Source organism: Papaver somniferum, chromosome 2 (assembly GCF_003573695.1).
Source record: "Papaver somniferum cultivar HN1 chromosome 2, ASM357369v1, whole genome shotgun sequence".
NCBI lineage: Eukaryota > Viridiplantae > Streptophyta > Magnoliopsida > Ranunculales > Papaveraceae > Papaver > Papaver somniferum.
In genome coordinates, this window is record NC_039359.1 from 162,529,567 (window position 1) to 162,557,353 (window position 27,787).

At 35.2% G+C, this 27,787-nt stretch overlaps 3 protein-coding genes across 3 annotated transcripts; 2 read left to right on the forward strand and 1 right to left on the reverse strand.

The window, feature by feature from the left end:
• The first annotated feature begins 10,228 nt into the window (after window positions 1-10,228).
• LOC113352368 lies at window positions 10,229-11,282 on the forward strand. The gene is made up of 2 exons (XM_026596192.1): window positions 10,229-10,915; window positions 11,037-11,282. The coding sequence occupies exons 1-2, from the start codon at window positions 10,229-10,231 to the stop codon at window positions 11,280-11,282; spliced, it is 933 nt and encodes a 310-aa protein (XP_026451977.1).
• A 3,044-nt stretch (window positions 11,283-14,326) lies between these two features.
• LOC113352369 (probable glycosyltransferase At5g20260) lies at window positions 14,327-15,977 on the forward strand. Its single transcript, XM_026596193.1, has 3 exons — window positions 14,327-14,489; window positions 14,877-15,226; window positions 15,309-15,977. Exons 1-3 carry the CDS (start codon window positions 14,330-14,332, stop codon window positions 15,975-15,977), a joined length of 1,179 nt encoding a protein of 392 aa, XP_026451978.1. The 5' UTR covers window positions 14,327-14,329.
• Window positions 15,978-16,299: 322 nt separating this feature from the next.
• Window positions 16,300-19,389, reverse strand: LOC113354220 (uncharacterized protein At4g14342). Its single transcript, XM_026597621.1, has 5 exons — window positions 19,303-19,389; window positions 19,147-19,197; window positions 18,148-18,233; window positions 17,923-18,046; window positions 16,300-16,562 (listed from the first exon to the last, which is right to left on the reverse strand). Exons 2-5 carry the CDS (start codon window positions 19,150-19,152, stop codon window positions 16,515-16,517), a joined length of 264 nt encoding a protein of 87 aa, XP_026453406.1. The 5' UTR covers window positions 19,153-19,197; window positions 19,303-19,389; the 3' UTR covers window positions 16,300-16,514.
• Between the last annotated feature and the right edge of the window lie 8,398 nt (window positions 19,390-27,787).

Genomic DNA, 27,787 nt, shown 5'->3' on the forward strand with positions numbered 1-27,787 from the left:
AAATGTCGGATATTCTAATTTATTGAACAACACACAACCTGTGATATTTCAATTATATAACAAAATATAATGCGGAAAAGAAATAACACAGACACCAGAGTTTTATTAACAAGGAAACCGCAAGTGCAGAAAAACCCCGGGGACCTAGTCCAGATTGAACACACATTTTATTAAGCCGCTACAGACACTAGCCTACTCCAAACTAACTTCGGTCTGGAATGTAGTTGAACCCCAACCAATCTCACACTGATCCAAGGTACAGTTATGCTCCTACGTCTCTGATCCCATCAGGATACTACGTACTTGATTCCCTTAACTGATCTCACACACAACTAAGAGTTGCTATGACCCAAAGTCGAAGACTTTAACAAACAAATCTGTATCACACAGAAAATTGTGTGGTAATAGATAAATCCATCTCCCACGAATATACATACGAGTTTTGTTCCGTCTTTTGATAAATCAAGGTGAGCATGAACCAATTCATAATCCGGACTTATATTCCCGAAGAACAGCCTAATATGATCAATCACCTCACAATAATCTTAATCGACGCAGCGAAAAAGATATTTTGGAATCACAAACGATGAGACGAAGATGTTTGTGATTACTTTTTATCTTGCCTATCGGAGATAGAAATCTCAAGCCAATTATTACAATGGTACTCTTATGATAGAGACAACAAGATCAGATCACACAACTACGATAAAGTAGTATCGGTCTGGCTTCACAATCCCAATGAAGTCTTTAAGTCGTTAACCTGGTTTAGAAGAAGAAACCAAAGGTTAAAGGATAATCGACTCTAGATTAGCACAACTAGTATCACAGAGAATGTGTGGGGATTAGGTTTCCTAGTTGCTAGAGTTATCCCTTATATAGTCTTTCAAATTAGGGTTTGCAATCAATGTTATCTTGGTAACGAAGCATTCAATATTCACCGTTAGATGAAATTCTGATTAGATTCAAGCTAATATTTATCAACCGTTAGATCGAAAACATAGCTTGTTATACACAAATAAAATGCACGTTTCTAGGCTTGTGTAACCGTACCCAAACATGTACATCAGTTGGTTTAACAATAATTAACCAAATGGTTAGCCATATGATCACTTTCATATCAACCATATGCTTCTTCACAATAACTAGTTCAAATGACTCAAATGAACTAGTTAGAGAGTTGTTCAATTGCAAGGAAATCTCATGTACTACACAAGACACAATTGAAGCAAAAACGATTTGATTCACATGAATCGGTTTAGGAACTATATAGCCACGGTTTGCAAAAGCATTCCTTAGTTAATATGAATAAGTTCACAAACATCGTTTTTAGACATAACCTACTCAAGTTCGCGGACTTAAGTTCCCGGATGGAGTTCACAAACTCTAGCAGAAATTCTCGGGTTTGAGAACTTCGCCAGTTCGAGGAGTGGGTTCGCGGACTGAGTTCGCGGACTTAGCTCACGCACTATTCCGGTTCACTTGATCAACAAAGTTCACAAACTTTGGTTCAAGGAATAAGGACTTATACATATATGTGTTTCCACAACAATGCTTATATCCTCCAATGGTTATATAATCTAAACTCTCATTTCAATTATTGAAACATTCTCAGAGGACGTTATATAGTTGTTATTCACAAACCATTTTTCGTCAGAGCAATTTTCAAAGTGATTGAAACATAACATGACTTCGTCACTAGGTAAAGATGAACTTGGCTAAAGTGAAAGCTTACCAACACATATTTCGAGAAATAGATAGGCGAGATAAACTCGGCTCGAAATACCAAATGTGTATAATCTAAGTTTATATAGCAAAACGAATTTTGTATCAAGATAGGAGATAAATAGACTTTTGAGTGATAGATAAGTTCAAGTCTCCACATACCTTTTAGTCGATGAAGATCCACCAGTTCCTTGAGTAGTCCTTTGTCTTGTATGATGATTTCCATGGAGTTCTTGAGCTCAACTACACTTTCTATCCTAGTCCGAGACCTTAGCTATAGTAGACTAGAAACCAAGACCTATAGTTTTGATCACTAACATTGACAAACATGCTTGTGCGTATAGATCAATCAATTATAATATCCAACCTTTGGTTGTTGATTTAAATTGATTGATACTTGAACATTGGTCTTTGGTACCGTTCAAGTTGTTTCACATAATAATCAGGCTCGCGGATTTCTATCTGTTTGATTTGCTGATTACATTGTGAAACAGAGATACTAAACTCTTTGATATACTTTACTCTAGATTGAGTCTGACTGTCTAGTTGATTCTCTAGAAAGTATATTGGAGTAAGTCATCTCAGATTGCCAAACGAATTGTTGGGTGTGGTTGTTAGACCCCCGTATTTTCAATTACATCTCTTCTACTTAGATCATTGATACCCCTCAAATTCCAGCAAATAATTTTGAAATCCATTACAAATGAAAAACCCAAAGAAAACCAGTGAAAGAAACCAATTAAGTAAATTTACCTCCTTCTGCTTTAAATTTCTGCAGATGAAATTTCATTGCTTCCATCATGAGATCAACATTTTCTACTTTGTTCCGCTTGAAGAAAAGACCAATTTGAGGCCCCAAATTAATCATTTGTGAAGCTACATCTTCAAATTGTTTCCTTAAATTAGGGTCAATATTGTGTTTAGTCTTGCTCCACTGGCCATCTTCTATATTAACTGGATTTAAATTCTCCGAGTTTGAATGTGAATTAGATTTTTCCACTAGTCAGGGTATATCAAAACTTACTCTTGGTGGTATCTATTCTTCATTAACACCAGATTGTTGTTGTAAAGGTATAGGCATAGTCTCTTTCACAACATCGGGAATTGAATCATTTGAATTCAAATTCAGATTAGTCGTTGGTGAATGGGTATCTGTAAAAGAAGAAGTTGGTGTGGGTTCCCTTGGAGTCAAACTTGGGCGCACAATAGAATCTGAACTCCTCGTATCCAAAATCTGCACCCTTCTAGGTTTCCTTTTTGGTTCCGTTTGAAAATTCAAATTTGAATTTGAGAATTCTGGATACATATTCTTTCCTTTATTCACGCGCGCAGAATTCTCCTCACTTGAGTTTTTTTGATTTACTTCTTGGGTTGAATGCTGCAAAGTAGGCCACCCAATATGGAAAGTCTGGTTATTCTTTGAGAAAATCTCATTATTCTCCTTGATTTGCGATGACTCAATAGATATCCTTGAAACCCTAATTCTTGACTGAAACTTTTGTGTTTCACCATTATCAGAATTTAAAGAATTAACTTGAATAGGAAAAGATACTCCATTATAAGTGAATAAGAAAATTGTGTCTTTTTGATCAAAATGACAGACTTTAAGACGAATTGCAGAAGCATCTTCCCAAGAAAGAGTCGATTGGTGTGTTTCTAACATACCACCAAATTTGACACTTAATTGATTAAAACAATCATTGCACCAGAAGTTAAATGGAACCCCTTTAATTATTTCAATCCGATTACCCTCCATATTGTTGCTTGAAAAATCGATTGTGTTAACTGAAGACCACCATGGAAGTAATCGTACTGAAATACCTTGAAAGCTCCATAAACCACTGTTAATCATGATTTTTTTTGAAAAAACGAGGGTACCCAAATATACCTCAATCTAAAACTTTTCCACCTATAAATCCTTTCTCCGAAAGTGATTGTCTATGGACTGAGTCGAGACAATACAACGAATCGGTTCACACTTCGTGTGATCGTCTATGGATACGAGATCGAGACAATACAATAACAAGATAACTTGTGTGATTGACTATGGATACAAGATCGAGACAATACAACAACGAACTATGATTACTTGATAATAGGTTCGGACTTAACCAAACACTATAGGATTGCTATCAAGTAATTAGGAATTAACGTTTGTTTATTTTGCTTCTAATTATAATAAAACAATTATAATTGCGGAAATATGAAAGTAAAAGACACAACAAAATTTTGTTAATGAGGAAACCGCAAATGCATAAAAACCCCGGGACCTTTTCCATAATTGAATACTCTCATAATTAAGCCGCTATACGAAATCTAAACCAACTTCGTATAGTTGATGCCAAATAACTAAACCTATAGTTCACCTAGTTCCCTCAGTATTCCTGCGCCTCCAACTTGTTATAAGTCACGCACTTGGAACAATTTCTTTGGTTCGTATTCTAAACAGTAAAGGAACAACAAATCTGTTCGGTAACAACTCTTTTCAAACAAGTGATATAAGTTTGACAAAAGACTCTTCCGTTTATCCCAATAAACTCCTTTGTCGGGTTCTTAGATCTATCTAAAAATACAACTACCAAAGTAATTGGGTTTAGATTTTTCAATCAATACTCTTAGTCACAAAAACAATATATTGATGCCGATCTACACAACTAATCAATAAAGGTTATCCCAATGTAAACCGATTATAGTTGGATCCCCGGCCGATCAAATTTTGTGCACACCAAAGATTATGAACTCAAATAAGAAATCTTCTTAGATCTTCAATAAACACTTGCACACAAACAACTTGAATCTCTTGTGATCGATGACACACAAAACGGAGTCTGTTAACGATGGACTATCACGTGATGTCTTTAGATCTACAAACAGTCTAAAGATCCTCGTCGATACTTCGATCTAGTTTGAGTGAATCTTATACCTAAAGAGAAGATTCTCAAGCATAAAAAACTTGGTGCAATCAACGTTCAACAACCGTTAGTCAATCAAATCAATCAAACTAATAATAAACTGAAATTATCTAATTTCCCACCAACGGTACTCGTAGAGATTCTCAATCCCAAAGAAGTCTTTAAAACGAGCGGTCGTAAGAGATTTCGCATAATTAGGTTACTTTCCTCTCCGAAAAGACGGCTCCACCAGTAACAACAAAACTAGGTAGTTTTGATGGATCTGAGGATTAGTTTGCTCGAAATGAAAACTTCAATATTTATAGACCAAGGAAGTTTGGACACCAAGGAATTTCCAAAACCGAATATTCTTAAAGATATGCAATAAATCCAAAATCGGTTTTCATAATTTCTGGAAATGCACTGTCCAAATATTGACGGAAATCTCAGTAGAAAATCTCTAATTAGTAAATGCACATTACCAATTTTTATTTTCTAAACATATGCATTTAATTGTTGAAAATTAAAAGCATATAAAAACTAAAAACCTTAATTAAAAGATTCTCAATTTATTTCGATCCGGGATTCTCCTTTAATTATTAAGGAATATCTTTGAACTATAAAAGATAAGAATTACTGCACATGTTCAAAGTATGTCGACATCTTTACTTTGTAAATCCTTTTTCATATTTACAATCTTGGAACCGATTTCCCACACTTCCAAATAAGTTTAGAATTGGTTCATCTGACTTCCAAGAACTATGTGATTGATTATCCTATCAAATCACCATTAATGGGTTTCACGGTTCTACTAAAACACAAAGCTTCGGTTATACCTCCATGTGGGTACTAGGATCGGTCACACTAGCTTTCCAAAATTTGTTTGACTAGGTACTAGGATCGTTTACCACATTATTATGGCATTTACTTGTGATCGGTTGCACAAGTCATAGGATCGGTTACCAATTACTAAGACTTGTTGTACCTGTTACAAGGATCGATTCCACATACTTATGATCGGTTACACCTCTTACTAGGATCGGTTCCCCAATGTCTAGAGTTGGTCATACCAATTACAAAATATCGATCATTCCATCTCAAGTGATTACTTAAGACCGGTTTCACTAATAAAAGTCATACCAATACAAAAGTCAGGCATTGTGAATAGTTTTACCAATATACATAAACAAGTTGTGAGCGGTTATAGTAAGCACACATATTGGTAATCCGAAGATTTGCAATGAATAACAATACCAATAATCCTAGCGATTTCCCTTTCGATTCACAAAAACAAGTTTATGAATTGTATTTCCTTTAAACGAATATAAAATCATTGTTTCCTAGGACGAAATCTTCACCCATACCCATACCCATACATAATCACAATATCATTCATACGATTATGTCGATGTCTTATATATGAAGTTCAAAAGATAGACGTTATACTTCGTATTGATACTATGTCTAAATAGAGTATAATCATTCACAGCTTCACAGTTATGTTTTCAATATACACGACTTGAAAGATACGTTAGGAATGAAACAGCTCAAGTAAAATATTACTAACCTCAAGAGGAAGGATGATGTCATCATTGTAACTCTTTATACGAAGTTGACTCTAGTAAATAATCAAGCAACTCTTTAAATGAGTTTTGGTTCACTAAAATATGACAACCAAACTTGACATACTAACGCTTGATGGGTTCAACCGAGCTATGCTCTAACATTTTTGTCTTCTAAGGACGAAAAGAGAAAAGCTCTTTTATCATCAAAGGGAAAATAACAAAATCTTCTACCAAATTGAATCTATCCAACATCTCCTTTCCAATATTGCACCAAGAGATTACAGATACAAAAAACTCAATTATCACGTCATTCTCCCATTGTGGATTGGAATTAGTAGACTTTTGAATTGTTTTCTATTTTCCTTGTTTATGATTAAACTCTATTTTTCTTTCTTTACCTGAGAGGATTTTCTCTATGATTTTTTGAAGTATCCTTGTTTCCTGATAATAACCTTTCAATACCAAGAACAAATCTCCTCCATCTGTTTGAACCCTTTTCAGCTGGCAAAATAGTATGATGTTTTCTTATTTTCTGAAAACGTTAGGCGTAAGAATTCACCAAACTTATTTCTATCACGTACCAGAAACAAATATTCATATCCCTTCTCAAAGATCCAATGCCATGCACCATAAAACTCCTTACTAGATTCTTTGCGCGTCATATTTTGTAACCAAATAATGGCAGATCTACTCATATTAAATTGAATTAAGTCCCTTGTGTTTCTTGTTTCTTCTGTTAAAAGAATATCACCAGATTTGGATGATAAGATGAAGAACTTGTATTCACAATCAATTTTTGTTGAGAGATTTTCAGGAATCACTCACATATTTTTCTTCTTTGAAACTGAGACCCAACCTTTTTCTTTCGCACCTTTTTTGTTGCTAAAAAATGGACTTGATAGATTTAATTTTGTTGATAAACCCCTTTAAAACCGAAACCGAATCTTGAACCTTATTCTTCTGAACACGTTGATCTTCATGATGTAAACCTTGATGATCATAACCCAATGGCTCCTTCCTGCTACCGTGTGAAGATGAACCCCGAACCATCCTAGATTGCGAGAAACCCGGACATTCTCTCTCCTCTCTCTTCTTTTCTTCGAATTCCCCAAATAAATTTTACCCCTTGTCTTATTGACTAGAAATAACCCATGTCGCAACGGCCCGGAGTGTGACGGAATAATTTTTGGTTATAGTGATATTAATAATTACCGCACACTGCGAGGCCTAACTCGATTCATGAGAACTTGTAGACATGAAAGTTTTAATCCAAATAATTATAAATTCGGTTACGCGCATAAGTAATAGTTCAATAATTACTCACGATATTCTTTAGAATGAAAATAGTAAACTTTTATAAAAATTCTGTTTTATTTCGCCCTTAAGTAATGAATTTATTTCCGATCCTCGTAGATTGATAGTTTGTGATACTGATTTGTGTTGTATTAAGACTATTATGCTGAATCTTCATCTGATGAGAAATAAATGTAATTACATCCTCCCAGAAATTCTTCCTCAATCGCTGGTCTATCGTCTTGTGTTCATTATCCATATGCTCTGGTGATTCCATTCATGTATGATCCCAAGTCTTTTCCATTGGTTTCGGCAAAGTCTCAAATCCATTCTGTCATTTTCTTCCCCAATCGTCAATAGTTACGCATACATATGATGGATGGCTTTTCTTTCATCTTCCTTCTCAAAGGTACATTGATATTCTCTCTTCGACGTTGTCGTCTCAATTCCTCGCGATATTCTACAGCAGCCTCGATAAGTTGCTTTATATATCCTATTGTTATCTTTATACTTAGATCTCCCCAACGGGTGCCCTAGTCTAAATTCTGGCAAGAGAACCATCTGTTTCATTTCATATCGGTTCATGGATCCCAAGTGTTTGTATTCCTCATTGTTCATTGCATACTCAGGGCCATATATGTGTCATCGAGCCGGTTTCTTATTTGATTTTCCTGACTTCCTTTTCTCATCATGGACATTTGGTTTGTCTGAGTTTATGAACTACCACTGCAATTCATTGGTTTTTCCTTAGCTGAGGTACATCAAATATTAACGGTCAGTGTATATATGTTATGTAAAATTCACGACCATTGTTCATTAAAAATATTACATATTTTTGGTTTTTCAAAGTATCACTGGAAAATTTAAATCGAAGTATCTTGAAACTTACACGACTCAATATGCCCGTGAAATGGTTTCTCCAGCCTACCTTTTTGAGTTTCTCTTCTTTTTGTTTGTGTTGTCTTCTTTTTGTTTATGTAGCAAATTTTAATTAAACTATTCATGGCATTAAGATATGATGAAGAGAAAATCATGAAATTGATCAAGAATGCTCAACTGTTCTAAAGAATGGTAAATTTGTTATGAGTGAAAACATGGTTCATTTTTTGATTGGTTAAATGTCTCAGTTGAAAATACATTTGTTATGAATGCAATAAATTATTCTAAAAAAAAAAATCCAATGGGTATTACACATTATAACCCTAATGTTATTTGGGTTTTGCAGATTGATGAAGGTTGGCTTATTCGATTGCGAAAAATAAAATCACGCCTTCGACGTAAGCCTAAATTTTTGGTGAGTCAATTTTTGTATATGTATTTGTTTTTGATTAAACCCTTTATACAATGAGTATAACGAAATTACATTTTTTTTATCCGATTGTTCCCTTTATATAGTGAGTATAATGAATTTTTATTTTATTTTCGTCTTTTCCATAATAAAAATTATTCTATTTTTTATATTTTTCTATGGTTGTAAAATATAATTCTTCACTTTATTTTTGTAAATGGCACGTTTATTTTTTCAATTGATGAGGAACTAATTAAGATGGTTATTAATATCTCCATAACGGAAGGAGGTTACAAATATCACGACCGTTAGATGGCTTTTGCTGGGATGAGACTGTGGTAGTCGGATCACATGTTTGTCTTTCAAAATGTTATCCGACCGTTCAAGGCTCAAAAAATCATTCTGTTTTGTATTATAGATAACACAATTATCTATGTATTGTAAATAAGGGTATGTGTGAAATATTCATCTTGGAAATAGTATTCCGCCTATCTAATGGGATAAACAAAAATAAAAATTCTGCCTATAGATTAGGTACGTAGGGAGTACAAATTTAGCTCCCCTCATTTATAATTTCATACTCCTCTACTGGGAGGTAGTAATAAATACGTAAGCTGCATATAGGAAAAAACAAACATAAAAAACAGATAAAATCAGGAAGTTTTTTTGAACCTAAAAATCAGGAAGTTAATACCAGCGTTAAGAAATAATACTAGTATAGCCAACCCGTACACTAATTAAATTACAGAATGGATCCATTAAGAGCTAGCACTATGGAGAGCCATTTCCCTTCCCTATCCCTCAAATGTAGGGAAGGGATGGCATAAGGATATGCAAGATTGTTGTGATGCCCTCTCATCCCTTCCCTACACTAAATGGGTACTCAGTACGCGTATGAACAGTGCCAAACGGTTACTCAGTACGTGTATAAGTCAACTTGTTGACTTGATCAAAAACGGGTACTCAGTACGCGTTTCGTAAGTTTAAGTTTTCATAACTTCGACACAGTCGAGCATTTCTTCTTCTTTTCTAATTTCATCCTCTCAAAACCCTATCTAACCCCTCTTACCCCCTTTCGATCTTCATATGGATTCATTACGATTCGATTGCTTAAATTAAAAGGGTTTGATCGTTACTACAAGGTGAAACAAATCCATTCTTCAATTTCAAATTTCATCCAAAAAATCATCTAAGGTGAGTGATTCTAATGTTAGGGTTTAAAATTAATTTGATTTCAATTTTGATGAAATTGTTGATATTAGGTTGGTTGGATATGTAGTATAGAATTCAATAACGTAATTAAAACATATATTTAATGAAAAATCCATGATTATTTGTTGTGTATCTTGATTTATGTTGAATGCAATTTTTGTAAACTACTACCAAATCAACGTACAACCTTGATAGACTTGTATTTATGTATGGTATACACAAATTGATACTGTGTTTTTTGTTTGCTAAGGTGCATAATGAGTTTAATGTGTTCTTATTTGAAAGCTAAATATGGAATCTATTTGGATACCTCTAGTGATAGTGATGAAGAAGAGAAAGCTTTGTTGATGTTTACACAACTATGTTTGGATGAACGATTGCGTATAATTAGACAACCTGTACCAAGGGAGGTACAGACACGTAGTGTAATAACGCGTGATCGAGTGTGGCATGATGCCAAAATGATGAATGATTATTTTACTCCTGGAACCGGTTATACCTCTAGACAATTCAAACAACGTCTAGGCATGAGGGAAGACTTATTCGAGAAATTGTTAGGAAAATTGCTTGTAGTTGATCCGGAATGGAATCAACGTCCGGATGCAACCTGTCATACGGGGCATTCTCCGCATATAAAATTAGTTGCGGTGATGAAATTTTTATGCAAAAGTACGCCAGCTGATAGTGTTGACGATTACACTCGTATGGGTGCCACCACAATATACAAGTATCTAAAACTATTTTACCACACCGTTTGCATGACTTTTGGAGAAAGATATTTGCGTGAACCCACTCCTGAAGATGTTCAGAGGTTGCTAGCTGAGAATGCGGATCGAGGTTTTCCTGAAATGCCTGGTAGTGTTGATTGTATGCAATGGCCATGGAAGAATTGTCTGGTAGCTTGGCAAGAAACTTACCGGGGTAAAGATAAAGAGAGTAGTTTGGTATTAGAGGCAGTGGCATCATACGATTTGTGGTTTTGGCATGCTTTTCTTTGGAATGCCTGGATCAAACAACGATTTGAATGTGTTGGCACACTCACCCCTTTCTAATAACATGTTAAAGGGTGTAGTACCTCCATGCAATTATGTCATCAATGGTCACCACTACAATATGGGTTATTTCTTAGCCGATGGTATCTATCCAAAGTTGACTATAGTTGTACAAGCTTTTTCTCAAACATTGGACATTCCCGACTATGTGAGGTTCAACAAGTATCAAATGGCTAAAATAAAGGATGTCGAGCGTGCTTTTGGAGTGCTTCAGGATAAATTCAGAATTGTCGGATCTCCCTGTAAGTATTGGAACTAATCTGACTTGAATATAATTATGAAATGTTGTCTTATTTTACACAACATGATTATCGAGCATGAACGTCGGGATACGGATTGGGGCAGAGTTGTTCCTGTTCCGATTCCAGAACCTACCGCTAATGGTCGTGTATTTATGTCATCTCTGAAAAACCTAGAACTGCACCTAAAACTAATAAATGATCTTGTCAAGCACATTGTTGCGCGTCCTGGTAGAGGAGGCGCGACAGGGGACTTGTCTAGTTTGGAGGGTTCAGATATGGAATATGTGGTACTTTCATCATCAGAAGGAGATTATGATGATACAGACTTAGAAAAAGAAGTTGTTCCCGGACAAAACGAGGATGGACCATTTAATATTATGGAGATTACATTAATCAAATCCCAGATGACTTTGAACATGGAGATGAACATGTTCATGCATATGGTCATGTGAGAGACGAATATCAACATGATGGAGATGATGAATATCTACTCGAACTGTTAGAATACATAATTGAGGTTGTTTATATCTAAGAATGAATTGAGATTGTTGTTGGTTAGAAAGAAAAAAATTTCTATATTTATATGCAGAAATAGATTCGTTGGGAAATAGAGCCGTTGGGCACGACTTGTTAGAAATAGAGTTGTTGGGCACGAGTTCTAAGAAATATGGTCGTAGGGAACGAATCCTATATAAGAAAGATAGTCCATTCTTCCATCTTAACCGAATATGTTCCCTCATCACCTTCTCTAAATATACCTCGCTCACGATCCTTCTTCTCTCTGGCTAGATTTTTGGCTTTCTTTGTTCCTGTTGGACGTGCATTTTCCTTGTATTTCTAACGAGTTTCTCCATTGGGAAGAACTTCAGTACCATCTTCGACTGATACAAAGTTACGATGATTATTAAAAAACTCACTGTTTTGGCTCACAGTCAGTTCATAATTATATCCAGGGACATTTTCTCTAAACAATTCATAACATGCATCATACTTGAATGGTTGTCCTCTTTGTTCCTGAAATTGCACGACCATCTCTTGTCTGAAAAATTATATAAGAAACATTAGGTTTATTACTATTATCACCAACTATATGGAAAAACTTAACAAATTAATAGAACTTACCAAATCTTCGTGGCTCGCACCGCTATTGGTTTGCCGATATATAGCATTAAGAATGGACATGAATTCTTTGACATCTTTTATAATATTTTTCATCTTGGTTTTTAAAGCTTCTCAATCTCTTCGGAATTCATTGCCATTGCGTTCCTCAAAAATTTGATGAATACATATCCAAAACATAGCGTTTTTTTGCCCCGAACCCACAATTTCGTCCATACTCACATAAATAAAAGCAATAGTAAGATCAACCACTTCTTGTGTGAAAAAATTATTCACCATTTTGAATGAAACTAAGATATAATAACTTGAGTGGTAGAGGATAAACATAAAAATCAAAGAGGTATAGTAAGATGAAGAGAAAGAAGAAATCAATTGATGTAAGAAGGAGAAAGTAAGAAATCAATTGATTTGGTGTGGTTTGAGTAGAGAATTAGTGTGGTATTTATAGAGGATTTTGAAAAAATGGTCGTTGGGATCCCACGGTCTGGAAAATAGAGCCATTATTAGTGATGGATGGTTAGGATCGGGTGTGAGAGAGATGTAAACCAAAAAAGGTCAAACAAATATAATTTCCGAAATGGGTACTCAGTAGCCGTATCAGCGGTAATGCGGCTACTCAGTACGCGTAAAGCGTAAGAATATATGGGTACTGAGTACCCGTGTGATTTCCCTTCCCTACAACTGGTATCAGATGTGATCCTCCTTCTAGAGAAAGGAGATCTTTTCCCTACTCGTGTAGAGATTTAGGAGACCACAGTAGATGGATTTTTGGGGTTTTGAGGGATAGAGAAGGAGAGGGAAGGGAAAAGCAGGGCCATAGTGCTAGCTCTAGGAGATAGCTCTACGGTGCCCTTCATCCCTTCTCTATCCCTCACTTTCCCTCAAAAACTCAAAAAACCATCCACTATGGTCTTCCATATTCCTACATGTGTAGGGATATCCCTCTCTTTCCCTACAAGGAAGATCACATCTGATCCCACTAGTAGGGAAGGGAAATAACACGGCTACTCAGTAGCCATATAAATTTACGCTTTACGGCTACTGAGTTGTCGTATCATTTTTTCTGGTTTTTAAAGTTTTATCTTAAAACTTTCCTTTTTTCACTTTTTTTTTTACTAAAACTCTTTTTTTACCTATTATATCTCCTTTTTACCTATTATATATCTTTTTTATTCTATTCACCTATTATATCTTCTTTTTACCTATTATATATCTTTTTTTTACTCTAACATATCTTTTTTTACCTAAACAAATATTTTCATTTAGGAAAAAAAAACTGAAAAACAAATACGACTACTGAATTGCCGTTTGACACTGTTCATACGGCTACTCAGGGAAGGGATAAGAGCCACTATAGTGAGGTTGCCTTCCTTTTACTATCCCTTTCCTACAAATGAGGGATAGGTAAGGGAAGAGACCAACGGTATTGCTAGCTCTAAGTTGGAACTTATAACTTATTTTAATAACAGAAATTAACAGAAAAAAAGTCTTCAAAATTGACGAACATATCGTTATAAGTATTAACACGTAAATCGAAGTCCAATCTAGTTTTATTTCCTTAATTTTCACTACTAGTATCATAAATCTCTCGTTAATAGTCCTAACTTGATCAAATATGGCAGATAGAAGCTTAATGTATTACAAAACACCATTGATTCTTTTTACTTCTTTGCTTCTTCTTAGTATTTTCTACCTTTCTCCTTATAACAATCACCATTTCATCATCAAAACCCACTTCGTCTCGTCTAATCTTTCTTCTTCTTCTTTCATTTTGCCAAAAAAATATTTCTTCTGTTTACCCTTTATTAGCTTCAAGTACTACTAGTAGTGATGATAGCAAGATTCTTATAAGAGTAAGTCCTTACATATTACATTGTTTTTTCACATTCCTAGTTCTTCATTGACTTGCTTTGGTTGATTATAATGGATTGTTATTATACTGCAAATGCAGGAGAAACGTACTAGTTTGGAAAGAATTGAAGATGACCTTGCAAGAGCAAGAGCGGCGATTCGAAAGGCAGCACGAACACGTAATTATACTTCTAACAAAATGGAAGACTTCATTCCTAGAGGACCAACTTACAGAAATTCATACGCCTTTCATCAGTTAAGATCTTTATCATCCATAAGCTCTGGTTTGTGGTTTTCATTTTAAAATTACTATCAATAGTTGTATTTTGAAAATACACAAATCTAAGTTGCCTTTGATTAGAAAAATTGTCAACCAGAGTCAATGGTTAGTCAAGAAACCAAACTCAAAATGATCACTTTATGATCCAATGAACACCCTAAAGCTGATTTTTGTTAAGGGAGAGCAAAAGGTGTAATTTGTGTTAGAGGGAGAGCAAAAAGTGATCGGAGGAGGGCGAAACCCTATGCCCAAACCATTCTATCTTCTTGATGGTTCTTGGCTTCTTGCATTCATTCTTCATGATTATAGAAGATGAGAAAAAATGAAATGTAACTGAATATTTGTATATACTCATGAATCGGGAGCTACATTGAGATGGAGAAAACCTTCAAAATTTGGACGTATACAGAAGGGGAAGTGCCTATGGTACATGAAGGACCACTAAGCATGCTATATTCGACAGAAGGCCATTTCATTGACGAAATGGAAAATGAGATAAACCCATTTGCAGCGCGGCATATCGATGAAGCGCATGCATTCTTCCTTCCCTTCAGTGTAACTAATATGGTTAGAGCTCTATACACACCCACTACTCATTTTGATCCCTACATTCATGTCGTGGCAGATTATGTTCGTCTCATATCAGAGAAATACCAATACTGGAATAGAAGTAGCGGGGGTGACCATTTTATGGTTTCATGTCATGATCTCGTAAGTATACACAATTTTACTCCTTTCTGACTTACAAAATCAGTGCACAATTTCATGCTAAATTATCTTTTGTATGTTGCAGGCACCCTATGTCACCAGTCATGCTCCTAATGAACTATTCAAGAACGTTATTAGAGTTCTCTGCAATGCTAATTCATCAGAAACTTTTCAACCCAAAAGGGATGTGTCCTTGCCGGAAATTTATCTTCTTCCCAGAACTCTTGGCACCGCAACACAGTTCCGTAAAACTGGTTTAAATCGTTCAATACTGGGCTTTTTTGCTGGTGGGGTTCATGGAGCCATACGAGAGAAGCTAATGGAGCACTGGAAAGACAGAGACAACGAATTACAGGTTCATGAATATCTTCCTAAAGGACAGGATTATGGTGAATTGATGGCTCAGAGCAAATTTTGTTTGTGCCCAAGCGCGTATGAAGTCGCGAGCCCTAGAGTGGTTGAAGCGATCCATGCAAGCTGTGTTCCGGTGATTCTTTCTGATCACTACGTCCTTCCATTTAGTGATGTGCTTGATTGGAGCCAGTTTTCAGTGCAGATTCCAATCGAACAGATACCAGAACTGAAAACTATATTACTATCAATATCAGATGATAAGTACCTTGAACTTCAGAAGAGGGTCGCACAGGTTCAACGGCATTTTACTATTAATCGTCCTGCTCAACGTTTTGATGTTTTCCACATGATACTTCATTCAGTTTGGCTTAGGCGTCTCAATTTTCATCTACCAGCTTGAAAGAATTTTTGAATATAGCTTCATCTGATTTTGTACACATTAATTATTTTATTTTTTGGTTTCAATTTGACATACACCTGCCGTTGAAAAATGACAACTACGGGGAGCATTTTCCAATGGATTTGCGGACTTGAAATTTTTGTCTAGAAGGACTACGTAGATGTTCTGATTAAACAAAACAACAACAAAAAAGATCTAGCAGAACCCATCAAAAATGGAAGTTTTATCTATAAAGGGAAAAAGTGATGCTTTATGCACCCTGATTCGTGGGTGCTATGGTATTTGAAAGTTAACGTGGATGAGCACTTCCCCGAAGCTATAGTAAGTAATAACCTAGTCTCGAATCGTCAAAATAAAATTTCACATGTAATGCCCCATGCATAGGAAACACAAAAAACATTCAGAATATACAACACCTTGAAGATAAAATAGATCCAGTCAACAAACATAGTCAATGAAATAGTCTACAAACATATGCAGTGGTAAGGATGGGCTAAGCTGATTTTTTTTTAATCTCGGCACCAGTAAAGAGACTTCTTAATCTTCTTCTCGTTCTGGTGGCAGACCGCAGGGCAGCAGCATTTTCTGCACAATTTTAATACAAGAGTGTTAGTCATAACAGCGGTACTAACGAACAGAGAAGTATAGATAACAAATTTTCCCTATAAAAGATAGGATTAACACAGATTTCAAAGGTAAATCAAAATAAATTCTCCACGAAATTGTATTCAACGTTGAGTAATCCAAACGGAACTCAAAAACCTTGCTTATCAGATTTTCTTTTAATTAAATGTCGGTATTTCATCAGCAATGAATGAAAATGAAAATATTACGGTAACATAAATAGCGGAAGCAGATAGTCACAAGTATCAGATGACGTCAAACATTACAAGTCGACAAGGTTTGCATGGAAAGAGAAATGACACTGCTTGTTAAACAAGTCAAGCACACATATAAAAGCTAACCATAGCATAAGTGAACCTGGAGACCCTTGGAGTTGACTGATGTGATTCACCAGACTTCCAACAATATGTTGGCAAGAGCTTGGGAAGGATCTCGGTTTGGTTATAAAAAAAAACAGAGATAGAGACAGATGTTCTTGTTATTGATCTGTCTACTTCCTAAGTTTTCCCCTGGAAAGATTACCCCCACAGAGTTTGAGGACTCTAGGTCATACATGTTGCTTATCAACAGTTTGTCTGGAAATTTTATCAGCAAAACCATATAGGGAAAGGCGATCATTTTGAGCTATTTTTAGCATAATACGTTATCTGCAAATGTAAAATTAAGATAACCAATATGTATAAAAAGTTTCAACAATTGACAAGTTAACCAACTATGAGGTCTAGACATTTTCCACATCGGAACAAGTTTGTGGTTAAGAATACTCAGCCAAGAGTAACCAGAGCTGCTCTAAGTTGACATTAGTTAAACTTAAACGTAACGTAAGTCTGTGGTACGCAAGATTGAATTTTACTACAAAGGCTAAATAAAAGCTTAGATTAAACGGACAAATTATTTGAAGATGGTCAATTAAAAAAATTAGAAAACTCATTGACAAGTCCACAGGTGTTATCCACCAGTTTCCTAAATATGCTAGCACTACAGCTAGGAATAAAACTCATTCTTGATATTAAAGACATAGAGTTAGAGAAAGTTGTTCTTGTCAATCGATTATGCACCTCCGTGCTAGCACTGGTCAAATAAAACTATAGCTGGCACAGGTAACATAAAGAATATTCAACGTATATGATGTTTCAACAATTGACAGATTAAACTGGTAAAAGAAAGTAGACATTTAAATGAAGATGTCGTAGCAAAGGAAGAAAAGGTGTGCATCGGACATATTTTAACTAAAATCAAATCCTCTCAATCAACAAAGTCAGACATAAGGAGAGACTAAAAAAGTTAAAAGACAAGATAACATCAAACACTATATAAATACCTGCATAAAGTTGTAACGCTCTCTTCCAATTGATTCATTCTCCGCAATGGCGAAATATGACAAAATGGGGTAATGACCTACATAAGATGCATAACTATCACGCTGGATGTTCACTGCCCATTCACTAATTAAAGAAAACACAACAAAAGGAACAACCGTTAACAGGAGATAAATAAGTCTTACATAAAGAGCTATTAATACACTTTCGAGGAAGTTGGAACTTACAATCTGTTCAAATCAGCGTGGCCTGTCCCAACATACTTGGCTTGAAGATGCTCAAGCTGGGAATTGATGTTGAACCTATCACTTGCCTGAACCAAATAAACAAGAAAACATTCATCATTAAGAGAAATAGACAAGGAAAGGATGTACAATCTCCGCGGCAATTCATGCATAATAACCACAACATCGAGTATAAAAATTAGAAACATACAAAAAAAAAAATATATATATATATATATATTGATGGAATTCCAAGTATTCTTGTTTCAGATGCTCTACACTTTTACATCCTTAACCCATCTGCATCCACATAACATAATAAACTTTCAAGAATATTTCTTGCTTCGTTTCAGAGTTTACAGGCTTGCAGTGTGTAAGTAAGTCATAGATTACGGGAGAGAAATTTCAAAGTACATGATTTTTAAGGTTTAATATCAAATCTTTGTTGGAATTTTAAGGATCTAGAAAGGGTGGAGAGGACTAAAACCTAAATTCATAGACAATGACAATACTACCACCCATATATAGGTGAAAATCACTTATATCTAACGAGACTCAATCACACACACAAAAGCAACTAATAAATTACAACTCAAGCTTCCCAGTAACTCAATAGTCGTCGACCCATTCAGTAACAGAACATTTCTTGCTAACAACTCAATCGAAAGGGAAGCAACAAAATACTACAAACACGTTAAAATTACCCAAGTAACTAGTTTGAGTTTAACCTAAAAATCCAGCCTCCTTTTTTCTTCTCTAATCTTTCTTCATCTTTTTCCAACTCTAAGCAAAATTAGGTTTAAGACGGAATTTAAAACAAAGAAGAAACGTTATAAGAAACAAAAAGATGATGAATTTTATCATCAAGTAAATGATGATCTATTATTACAGTATGGATTGGGGCTTTAATACGTACAATTTTAGAGTAAAATGTCATACTTAATTCGAATAATACTATGATTATTAATAGTCCAGCTAAAGAAGAGTAGAATCGAAACTCACCTGCATATTCGATACTTTGAGAAAAATCAGATAACAATATTCTGCCACAACCTGCATAAACAAAACACCTATCAAAAACATAGCAGATAAAAAGTGGAACAAAACCCTAAAAATAAGAACAAACATGAGATGCTTCGTAATAGTTGAAATTCTTACAGAGAAACTAGGGCATGAAAAGATATCACTTGGGGTTGAGAACCTCGTTTAGTTGTTGGGGTCTGGCTGTTTTAAAAGGGATGTCAATTTTAGTCTCATCCACAAGAGGTGGATAAGGGGTGTCTTAACTATAGTGGACGTAGGCCTGTCAATGGAAGAATATCCGTCGGATATTCAGAAATCCGATATCCGACAGGTTAAGCACTATCGGATATTCGATATCCGATAATATCCTATAGGATATCAAAATCAGATATCGATTCTGATAGGCTAAGCTATCGGATATCGGATATTTATCCGATAATATCCGGTTATGAAAAAAAATGTTAAAACCCCTTTAAAACATGTTCATAATTGAAGTTTAAGTCAATTTTTCAAACATTTCATATCGGATATCGGATATTTGTATCGGATATCAGATATTTGGGTAAATCACAAATAAATCATAAATATGGTTAGAGTAAATCACGAATAAATCCATGTTCTATCGGATATCGGATATTAACCAAACGGATAGAGCCTAATCCGATTCCGATAGGTTAAGGAAGAAATATCCGATAAATATATGTATCCGATAAAACGGATAAAATCTTATAGGATCCCGAATACTCAATAAGGAAGAGTCTACGTCATAATTTGTGCCTGAAAGGATGCTGAGGAAAAAAAAAAGAAGTAGAAAGAATTAAAAAGAGAGAGACCCGGCCTCTAAGATGGTGAATCGTATAATTATAGAGTTATTTTGATTGTTATATTGTACTAATTTATTTTTAATATTTTTTTAATCTATTTATTATTTTTAATAAAAAACAATCATTTTTGTTAAAGAAAAATTAATATATATATAGTTGGTTGGGAGCCTAGCAACAAGTTGCGCCCCAGCTTATTTTTATTAAAGAAAAATTAATATTTAATATCTTTTTTATTTTCAAACTAATTCTTGCAATGTCTCTCAGCTGCCAAAAAGTTTATTCTTAATTAAATTTCTTTGAACCAAATTAGTCCAAGCATTTTGAGCTCCAGACACAATATCCCAAATGTGTTTTAAGATTAGCAGCTATATTTGTAAAAGGTAAGTCCCTAATTCCAAGATCACCTTCAGTTTAAGGAAGACAAATAATATTCTAACCAATATGATTATGTTTCTTACCGAAGTCAGAGTCCACCCAAAGAAATATTTTGAAAATCATATCAAGTTCCTCGATAGCGCTTTTAGGAACAATTAAAAAAAAAGTACACCATTCCAGAGAGCACAAATTTAATAAGCATAATTCTTTCGGCAAAGGCAAGATTTTTTGCTCTCCAAGACTTAACTCTGGCAATGACCTTAGAAATTAAGGGAAGACAGTCTGTATAAGAAACTAATAGATAAAAGAGGCACACCTAATGAAATGATGAGGTTACCAATTACACCATAATCTTTTCGATATCAACATATAAGTCTGATACCTTACGTGATCTACTTACTATAAACAGAAACTGTCAAGAAGATATCAACCAAAAGTGTATATTATTAGATCATTGATCGGTCGAACTCGCATTCGTTGCTATCTCAAGCATGTTTGTCAATATTAGTGATCAAAACTATATGTCTTGATTTCTAGTTTACTTATGACTAAGTCTCGGTGTAGGATAGTCAAGTGTAGTTGAAGCTCCAGACTCCATGGCGATCATCTTACGAAGATGAAGAACTACTCGAGGAAATGGTGGAACTTCATCCGACTAAAAGGTATGTGGAGACTTGAACTTATCTATCACTCAAAAGTATATTCTATCTCCTACTCTTGAGACAAAGTCGTATAAGTATGATAGTTTTCATACATACACATTTGCTATTTCGAGCCGAGTTTACTCGCCTATCTTTTTCTCGAAATATGTGTTGGTAAGCTTTCGCTTTAACCATTTTCATCTTTACCCGTGACGAAAGTCATGATGAAGTTTCAATATTGAAAATAGCTTTGATGACGATAGTCATGAATAACGATTGTTATAACATTATAGAAGAATGTTTCAATGATTGAAATGTAGAATTGAGACTACCATCTATGGATATAAGCATATATAGTGTGTTCGCACATTAGTGTATAAATCCATGTGCGGAAGCCAAGTGCGTGCATATGTGTGCATGCGGTATTAGTAAAGGAGACAGGTTGAGTACGCGTACCAACGGAAGTTTTCATACCGAAAATTTCTGCTGGAGTTTGTAAGTTTGCAAACTAGTAAACCAGTCACCTTAGGTACGCGTTCCCATACGCGTACTCACGGAAGTTTTCGAACCGAAATTTTTTGCTGAGTTTGTAAACTCAAATCCGGTAGCTAAGGTACGTATACCCGTACGCGTACTCAAGCTGGTGATATCTCAAATCGGTAGTTCATGAACTTAAAACAATAAATTATAAGGAATGCAATCTCTGCAAACCGTGGCTATATTGTTCATGAATTGATTCAAGTGGATCAAAACGATTTTGTTGCAATTGTGTCTATGAATAAAGACCTAAGCAATTGAACAACTCTTCAACTAGTTCTTATGAGTCATTTGAACTAGCTATGAGAAAGATGAATACGGTTAATATGAAATTGCTCATATGGCTAACCATTGGTTAACTATTTTTGAACCAACTAAGGGTATACGTTTAGGTACGGTTACTCAATCCTAAATGAATACATTTCATTTGTGTGTGTGACAAGCTAAGTTTCGATCTAGCGGTTGAAAGATATCAGCTTGGTTGAATCAGGTTTTTCATCTAACGGTGAATATTGAATGCTTTGTTACCAAGGTAACTTATATTTCAAACCCTGATTTGAAAACTATATAAAGGAGATATCTAGCATCTGGAAAAACTAATCCCCACACCTCATGTGTGATACTAGTTGGTTTGCTAGAGTCGATTCTCCTTTAACCTTAGGTTTCTTCTCGAGACCCTGTAGGTTAACGACTAAAAGACTTCATTGGGATTGTGAAGCCAGAAAAAACTACTTTTCTTGTAGTTGAGCGATTTGATCTTGCCATTTTCTATCGTACGAGTTCAATTGAATAATTGGCTTGAGATTATATCTCCGATAGGTCAAGATAAAAAGAAATCACAAACATCTTCGTCTCATCGTTTGTGATTCCACAATATCTAGTTTCGCTACCATACGATTTAGATTATTGTGAGGTGATTGATAATACTAGGTTGTTCTTCAGGAATATAAGACCGGTTTATCAATTAGTTCATGTTCACCTTGATTTATCAAAATACGGAACAAAAACTCTTTGGTATTTCTGTGGGAGATAGATATATTCAATTCTATTGACTTTTCTGTGTGAGACAGATTTGTCTATCAAGTCTTCGACTTTGGGTCGTAACAACTCTTAGTTGTGGGTGAGATCAGCTAAGGGAATCAAGTGCGTAGTATCCTGCTGGGATCAGAGACGTACGGAGCGCAACTGTTCCTTGAATCAGTGTGAGATTGATTAGGGTTCAACTACAGTCCAGACCGAAGTTAGTTTGTAGTAGGCTAGTGTCTGTAGCGGCTTAATACAGTGTAGTGTTCAATATGGACTAGATCCCGGGGTTTTTCTGCATTTGCGGTTTCCTCGTTAACAAAATTTCTGGTGTCTGTGTTATTTCTATTCCGCATTATATTTTGTTATATAATTGAAATATCACAGGTTGTGCGTTGTATCGATCAATTGTGAAATCCAACCTTTGGTTGTTGATTGGAAATTAATTAATCCTTGGATATTGGTCTTTGGTACCATCCAAGTTTTTATCCTTGTATTTGATAAAGATTCGCATATTTCTATTTGCTTGAGTAAAGATCAAATCAAGAGATATAGATACAAAACTCTTTGATATACTTTTCTATAGATTGAGTCTAACTGTCTAGTTGATTCTCATAAAATTATATTGGAGTTTGTCCATACAGATTGTTAATCGAAATATTGGGTGAGGTTGTTAGACCCCCGCTTTTTCAATTGGTATCAGAGCAGGCAAACACGTTCAAGACCTCAAAAGTATGTGCTCGTAGCGATCTGACTCTATGGACAGGGGTGTTATCTCTATTAACGTACCACCAGTCTTCGATGGCTCTAATTACTTATGGTGGAAAATTGATATGCGAGCTTTTCTTCAAGCGCGTGATTTTCAATCATGGGTATATGTTGTTAATGGCTATGATGCTCCCATTGTTGCAGTAGGCAACGTTAATGTTTCAAAAAATATTGGTGAATACGATGCTGCTGAGATACTTTCTGCAAAGCAAAACTCCGACGGTTTAAATGCCATCATACATGCCATTACCCCAAATCTTCAGCACCATGTGTCAAACTGCACTAGGTCTAAAGATGCGTGGGATATCTTAGAAACCGTATTCGAAGGTAATACCAGTGAAAAGGAAGCTAGGCTTCAAAATATTAATTCCGATTGGGAAAACTTTCATATGGAAGATGAAGATTCATTTGATGAATTTAATCACAAAGTGTCTGAAATTGTTAATGCATCTTTTGCATTGGGTAAGACTATTCCTGAAAAGGACATTGTGATGAAAATTCTCATATCGCTGCCATCTAGATACGACTCTAAGAAGCATGCCATCGTTGAGGGAAATAACCTGGATAATCTCTCCATAAATACGCTGGTTAGGAAGCTTAAGATCTTTGATCACGAGCAATCATCCAAATCTAAGGATATTGCGTTCAAAGCACTAAAAGACACAAAATTACTTGATAAAAGTAAAAATGGGTATATCTCTAGAGAAGATCATTCTGAGACAGATTCATCAGATGAAGATCTTGACAAATCGGTCTCGATGATCACAAGACAGTTTAGAGATCTTCTGTTGAAGAGAAGTAAACGGTTCTCCAGAGATAAGGGAAAAGCATCATCAAACCTCATAATCATATTCCTCCTAAAAACAGGGACACAGATGACGAGGATATGCCTCAGTGCTTTAAGTGTAAAGGTTTTGGTCATTTTGCTAACGAGTGCCCAAACCGTAGAAAACACTCTGGGAACAAAGGTTTTGCTTCGACACTTGATGAGATGTCTGACAATTATGATTCTGATGAAGACAAAAAATCAAGTGTTTCTCTTCTATATGAAAATATTGATTTTGATAATTGTAGCAATACATACATCAATCGCGATAATCTTTTAGAAGAGAACCCAATCAAAATGGAAGAATCACTTCTTTTAGAAACTCTATGTTTCATGCTTCAGGATCTACTTTGTGCCTAGTAACTTGCACTTCACAAGCGCCTGAATCATCTTATGCGTTGACATGCTCCTATTGTTCTCTTAAGGGTCATGGATTTTCAAAGTGTTTCAAGTATAAACACAAGATGAGATATGTCAACAAGCTTCAACGAAGAGCAGATCGTCTTGCCACCAAGCTTAAACTCGCGGAGAAAACAACTGAGGTATGTAAGATCTTATCTTCATCGAAAAAATTAGTTTCCAAGAACAAAACAAGACCATTAGAGAAGTAAGTATGGTCAAATCGTTTTGATAGACAGAGGTCAATGGATTCCTCCCTCGAGGAACATGGTGGACAAATTGTTGTTCACCGCAACACAACTTGATTGTGTTGATTTGTAAATTTTGTCTCATGTGCCTGATCAAAAGATACAAGATTTTGTACCTCTCAGGCTTTAGGAAAAGTTTTTTTTTCTTCTTTTCTTAGTTTTTAGGAATTCCATGCCTGTCATTAAAAGAGGGTTATTGTCGACAATTCTACTCTTTATAGGGTTGTGAGTTGGACGTGTACGAACCTTTTTAAAGGTTTCAAAACCCTACATTCCTTTTTCCTTCTCTAATATTCTTTATATCTTAAGACTGCTTGTTGAGGTTTGATTGTGAACTCCTTTCACAAAACCGTGCTTTCATGGATACTCCAAGCACCTTGTCTTCTGATGGGAAAGATATCAATATGATTGTTAATCTATTAGTCACTAAGGAAAAAGATAAGTCTCTATTGCCTCCAACTTTAAAAAGAAAAATAAGGAATGTGAGGAAGCCAAGAGTTGTTCCTTCAAACTCTCAGAAGTTTTCTGATGTTCTTGAAGAGTTGAAGCTGACAAGAAAAGAGATTCAGGAAATAAAGGCTTGTGTTTTAAGATCATTGGAAATTCAGAAAGCCCTAGTTCGATATCATCATCCAAGAAGGCTTATTGATATTAACTCCTATCTTCATGAACCATATGTACCAATGGCTGTTGACGACAAGGAGTTTGGGGACGATAAAGAATTCTTCAAAGGTCTTAATGTCTAGTAAATCTTCTTATGAGAATGTTATTCTTTTTTTGTTTAGAAGAATAACTAGAGTTTTGAATAGCTATTATTGTGAGTACACATAGTTATGTCCAAACGATTTCATCTTCATGTTTTTAGGTTTATTTGTTTAAATCCGAAAAAATTGTTTTGGAAGATGAGGATTGCAGTATTAATCTTTATGGTTTTATATATTGCAATATGTTATGGGATATGTGTGTCTGCATCAGTGAACTATTATTGTCCCATACGATGTTAAAAGTTATCTCGTTTATATGTGGATATGCATGTATTGATAAAAGAATGAATGAACTTTTGACAAACAAAAGTAAAGCCTATTATGTCAATTCTTTGATGGAAGATAGGTTAAGATCTTTTGTTTGCAAGGATTATGTCTATTGTATGTCGCTATGCAAATAGTGATGCAAAATAGATTGAATCCTTGTATATTCCACAGTATTGATCTTCCCTGATCCATATTTTATATATATACTGTGTGGCTCCATAAGTCTTCTTGTGAGAGCATTTCCAACTAAACTAATCATAGATTCGTTTGTGATTATTTTGGTTTTGTATTCCGATTAGATTAATCATGGGTTCTCTTGTGGTTAATTTGATGGAGAATTTTTTGATAACAAAATAATTTTTTGGTTGTTTGTGTCCAAAGAAATCCTTCTTTTCTTGTAAAAGTAAGGTCGTTCTTGTTGTTCTTTCGGGAATGACATCAAATGGGGGAGAGTTCTTTTGAACTTGCGCTTAATTTCCATATCTTTGGGGGGAGTGCGGCTGTGGAATATACGAGGAGTTATCTTGTATCTTTATAAACTCCATGATGAATGCATTTAGCTTCGGCTTTATGATTGCATCAAAACAAAGTTGATATGTAATTTTCTTTGGTCTAGAAGTGTGTCCATGAGAATTTCATTAAGATCCCGTTTTCATTCCTTTGCCAATTTTATTGACAAAAAGGGGGACAATTAATATGTATTTCACACTACAAATACATATGGTTTTCGGATTATTATGTAAGGGGGAGTGGTTTTCGTGTTGAGACGAAGTATTGACTAAGGGGGAGTTATACGTATCACCATAATATTATTGTCGGAGTTATGATATGAGAACTTTGATGTTGTATAATAATACTATGACACTGTATAACAATGATCGAGAGCTTTTGTTTTCTCATTGTTATGGCTACGGAACTTCAACAACGATGATGCTAAACTTACAACCTTTGGAATCATTGGAGTACTTGGAAGTGACGAATATTTCGATTAATGTTGAAGCACCAAGGAGATCAAGCATGTGGACGAGAATCTACAAAGTTTTATCTTTTTTGTAATCCATATGTATTGATAGTTTTGCCACTAAAATTGACAAAGGGAGGGATTGTTAGAGCATTTCTCGGTCGAACTCGCATGCGTTTTTATCTCAAGCATGTTTGTCAATATTAGTGATCAAAACTATATGTCTTGATTTCTAGTTTACTTATTACTAAGTCTCGGTCTAGGATAGTCAAGTGTAGTTGAAGCTCCAGGCTCCATGGCGATCATCTTACGAAGACGAAGAACTACTCGAGGAACCGGTAGAACTTCATCCGACTAAAAGGTATGTGGAGACTTGAACTTATCTATCACTCAAAAGTCTATTCTATATCCTACTCTTGAGACAAAGTCGTATAAGTATGATAGTTTTCATACATACACATTTGCAATTTCGAGCCGAGTTTACTTGCCTATATTTTTCTCGAAATATGTGTTGGTAAGCTTTCGCTTTACCCATTTTCATCTTTACCCATGACGAAAGTCATGATGACGTTTCAATCTTGAGAATAGCTTTGATGACGATAGTCGTGAATAACTATTGTTATAACATTATAGAAGAATGTTCCAATGATTGAAATGTAGAGTTCAGATTACCATCTACGGATATAATCATATATAGTGTGTTCGCACATTAGTGTATAAATCCATGTGCCGAAATCCAAGTGCGTGCACATGTGTGCATACGGTATTGGTAAAGGAGACAGGTTGAGTACGCGTACCCACGGAAGTTTTCATACCGAAAATTTCTGCTGGAGTTTATAAGTTTGCAAACTATTAAACCAGTCACCTTAGGTACGCGTACTCACAGAAGTTTTCAAACCGAAAATCTCTGCTGAGTTTGTAAACTCAAATCCGGTAGCTAAGGTATGCATACCCGTACGCGTACTCAAGCTGGTGATATCTCAAATC

Excerpts from the sequence above, each read along its gene's own strand:
- LOC113352369 (XM_026596193.1), top strand. The coding sequence starts at position 14,330 with ATGCAGGAGAAACGTACTAGTTTGGAAAGAATTGAAGATGACCTTGCA. Across the intron at positions 14,490-14,876 it reads AAATTCATACGCCTTTCATC|GGAGCTACATTGAGATGGAG; the intron begins AGTTAAGATCTT and ends ACTCATGAATCG. Across the intron at positions 15,227-15,308 it reads TGGTTTCATGTCATGATCTC|GCACCCTATGTCACCAGTCA; the intron begins GTAAGTATACAC and ends TGTATGTTGCAG.
- LOC113354220 (XM_026597621.1), bottom strand. Across the intron at positions 18,047-18,147 it reads CACGCTGATTTGAACAGATT|TGAATGGGCAGTGAACATCC; the intron begins GTAAGTTCCAAC and ends TTCTTTAATTAG. Across the intron at positions 16,563-17,922 it reads AGCGTTACAACTTTATGCAG|AAAATGCTGCTGCCCTGCGG; the intron begins GTATTTATATAG and ends AAAATTGTGCAG.
- LOC113352368 (XM_026596192.1), top strand. The coding sequence starts at position 10,229 with ATGAGTTTAATGTGTTCTTATTTGAAAGCTAAATATGGAATCTATTTG. Across the intron at positions 10,916-11,036 it reads AAGATAAAGAGAGTAGTTTG|GGTGTAGTACCTCCATGCAA; the intron begins GTATTAGAGGCA and ends AACATGTTAAAG.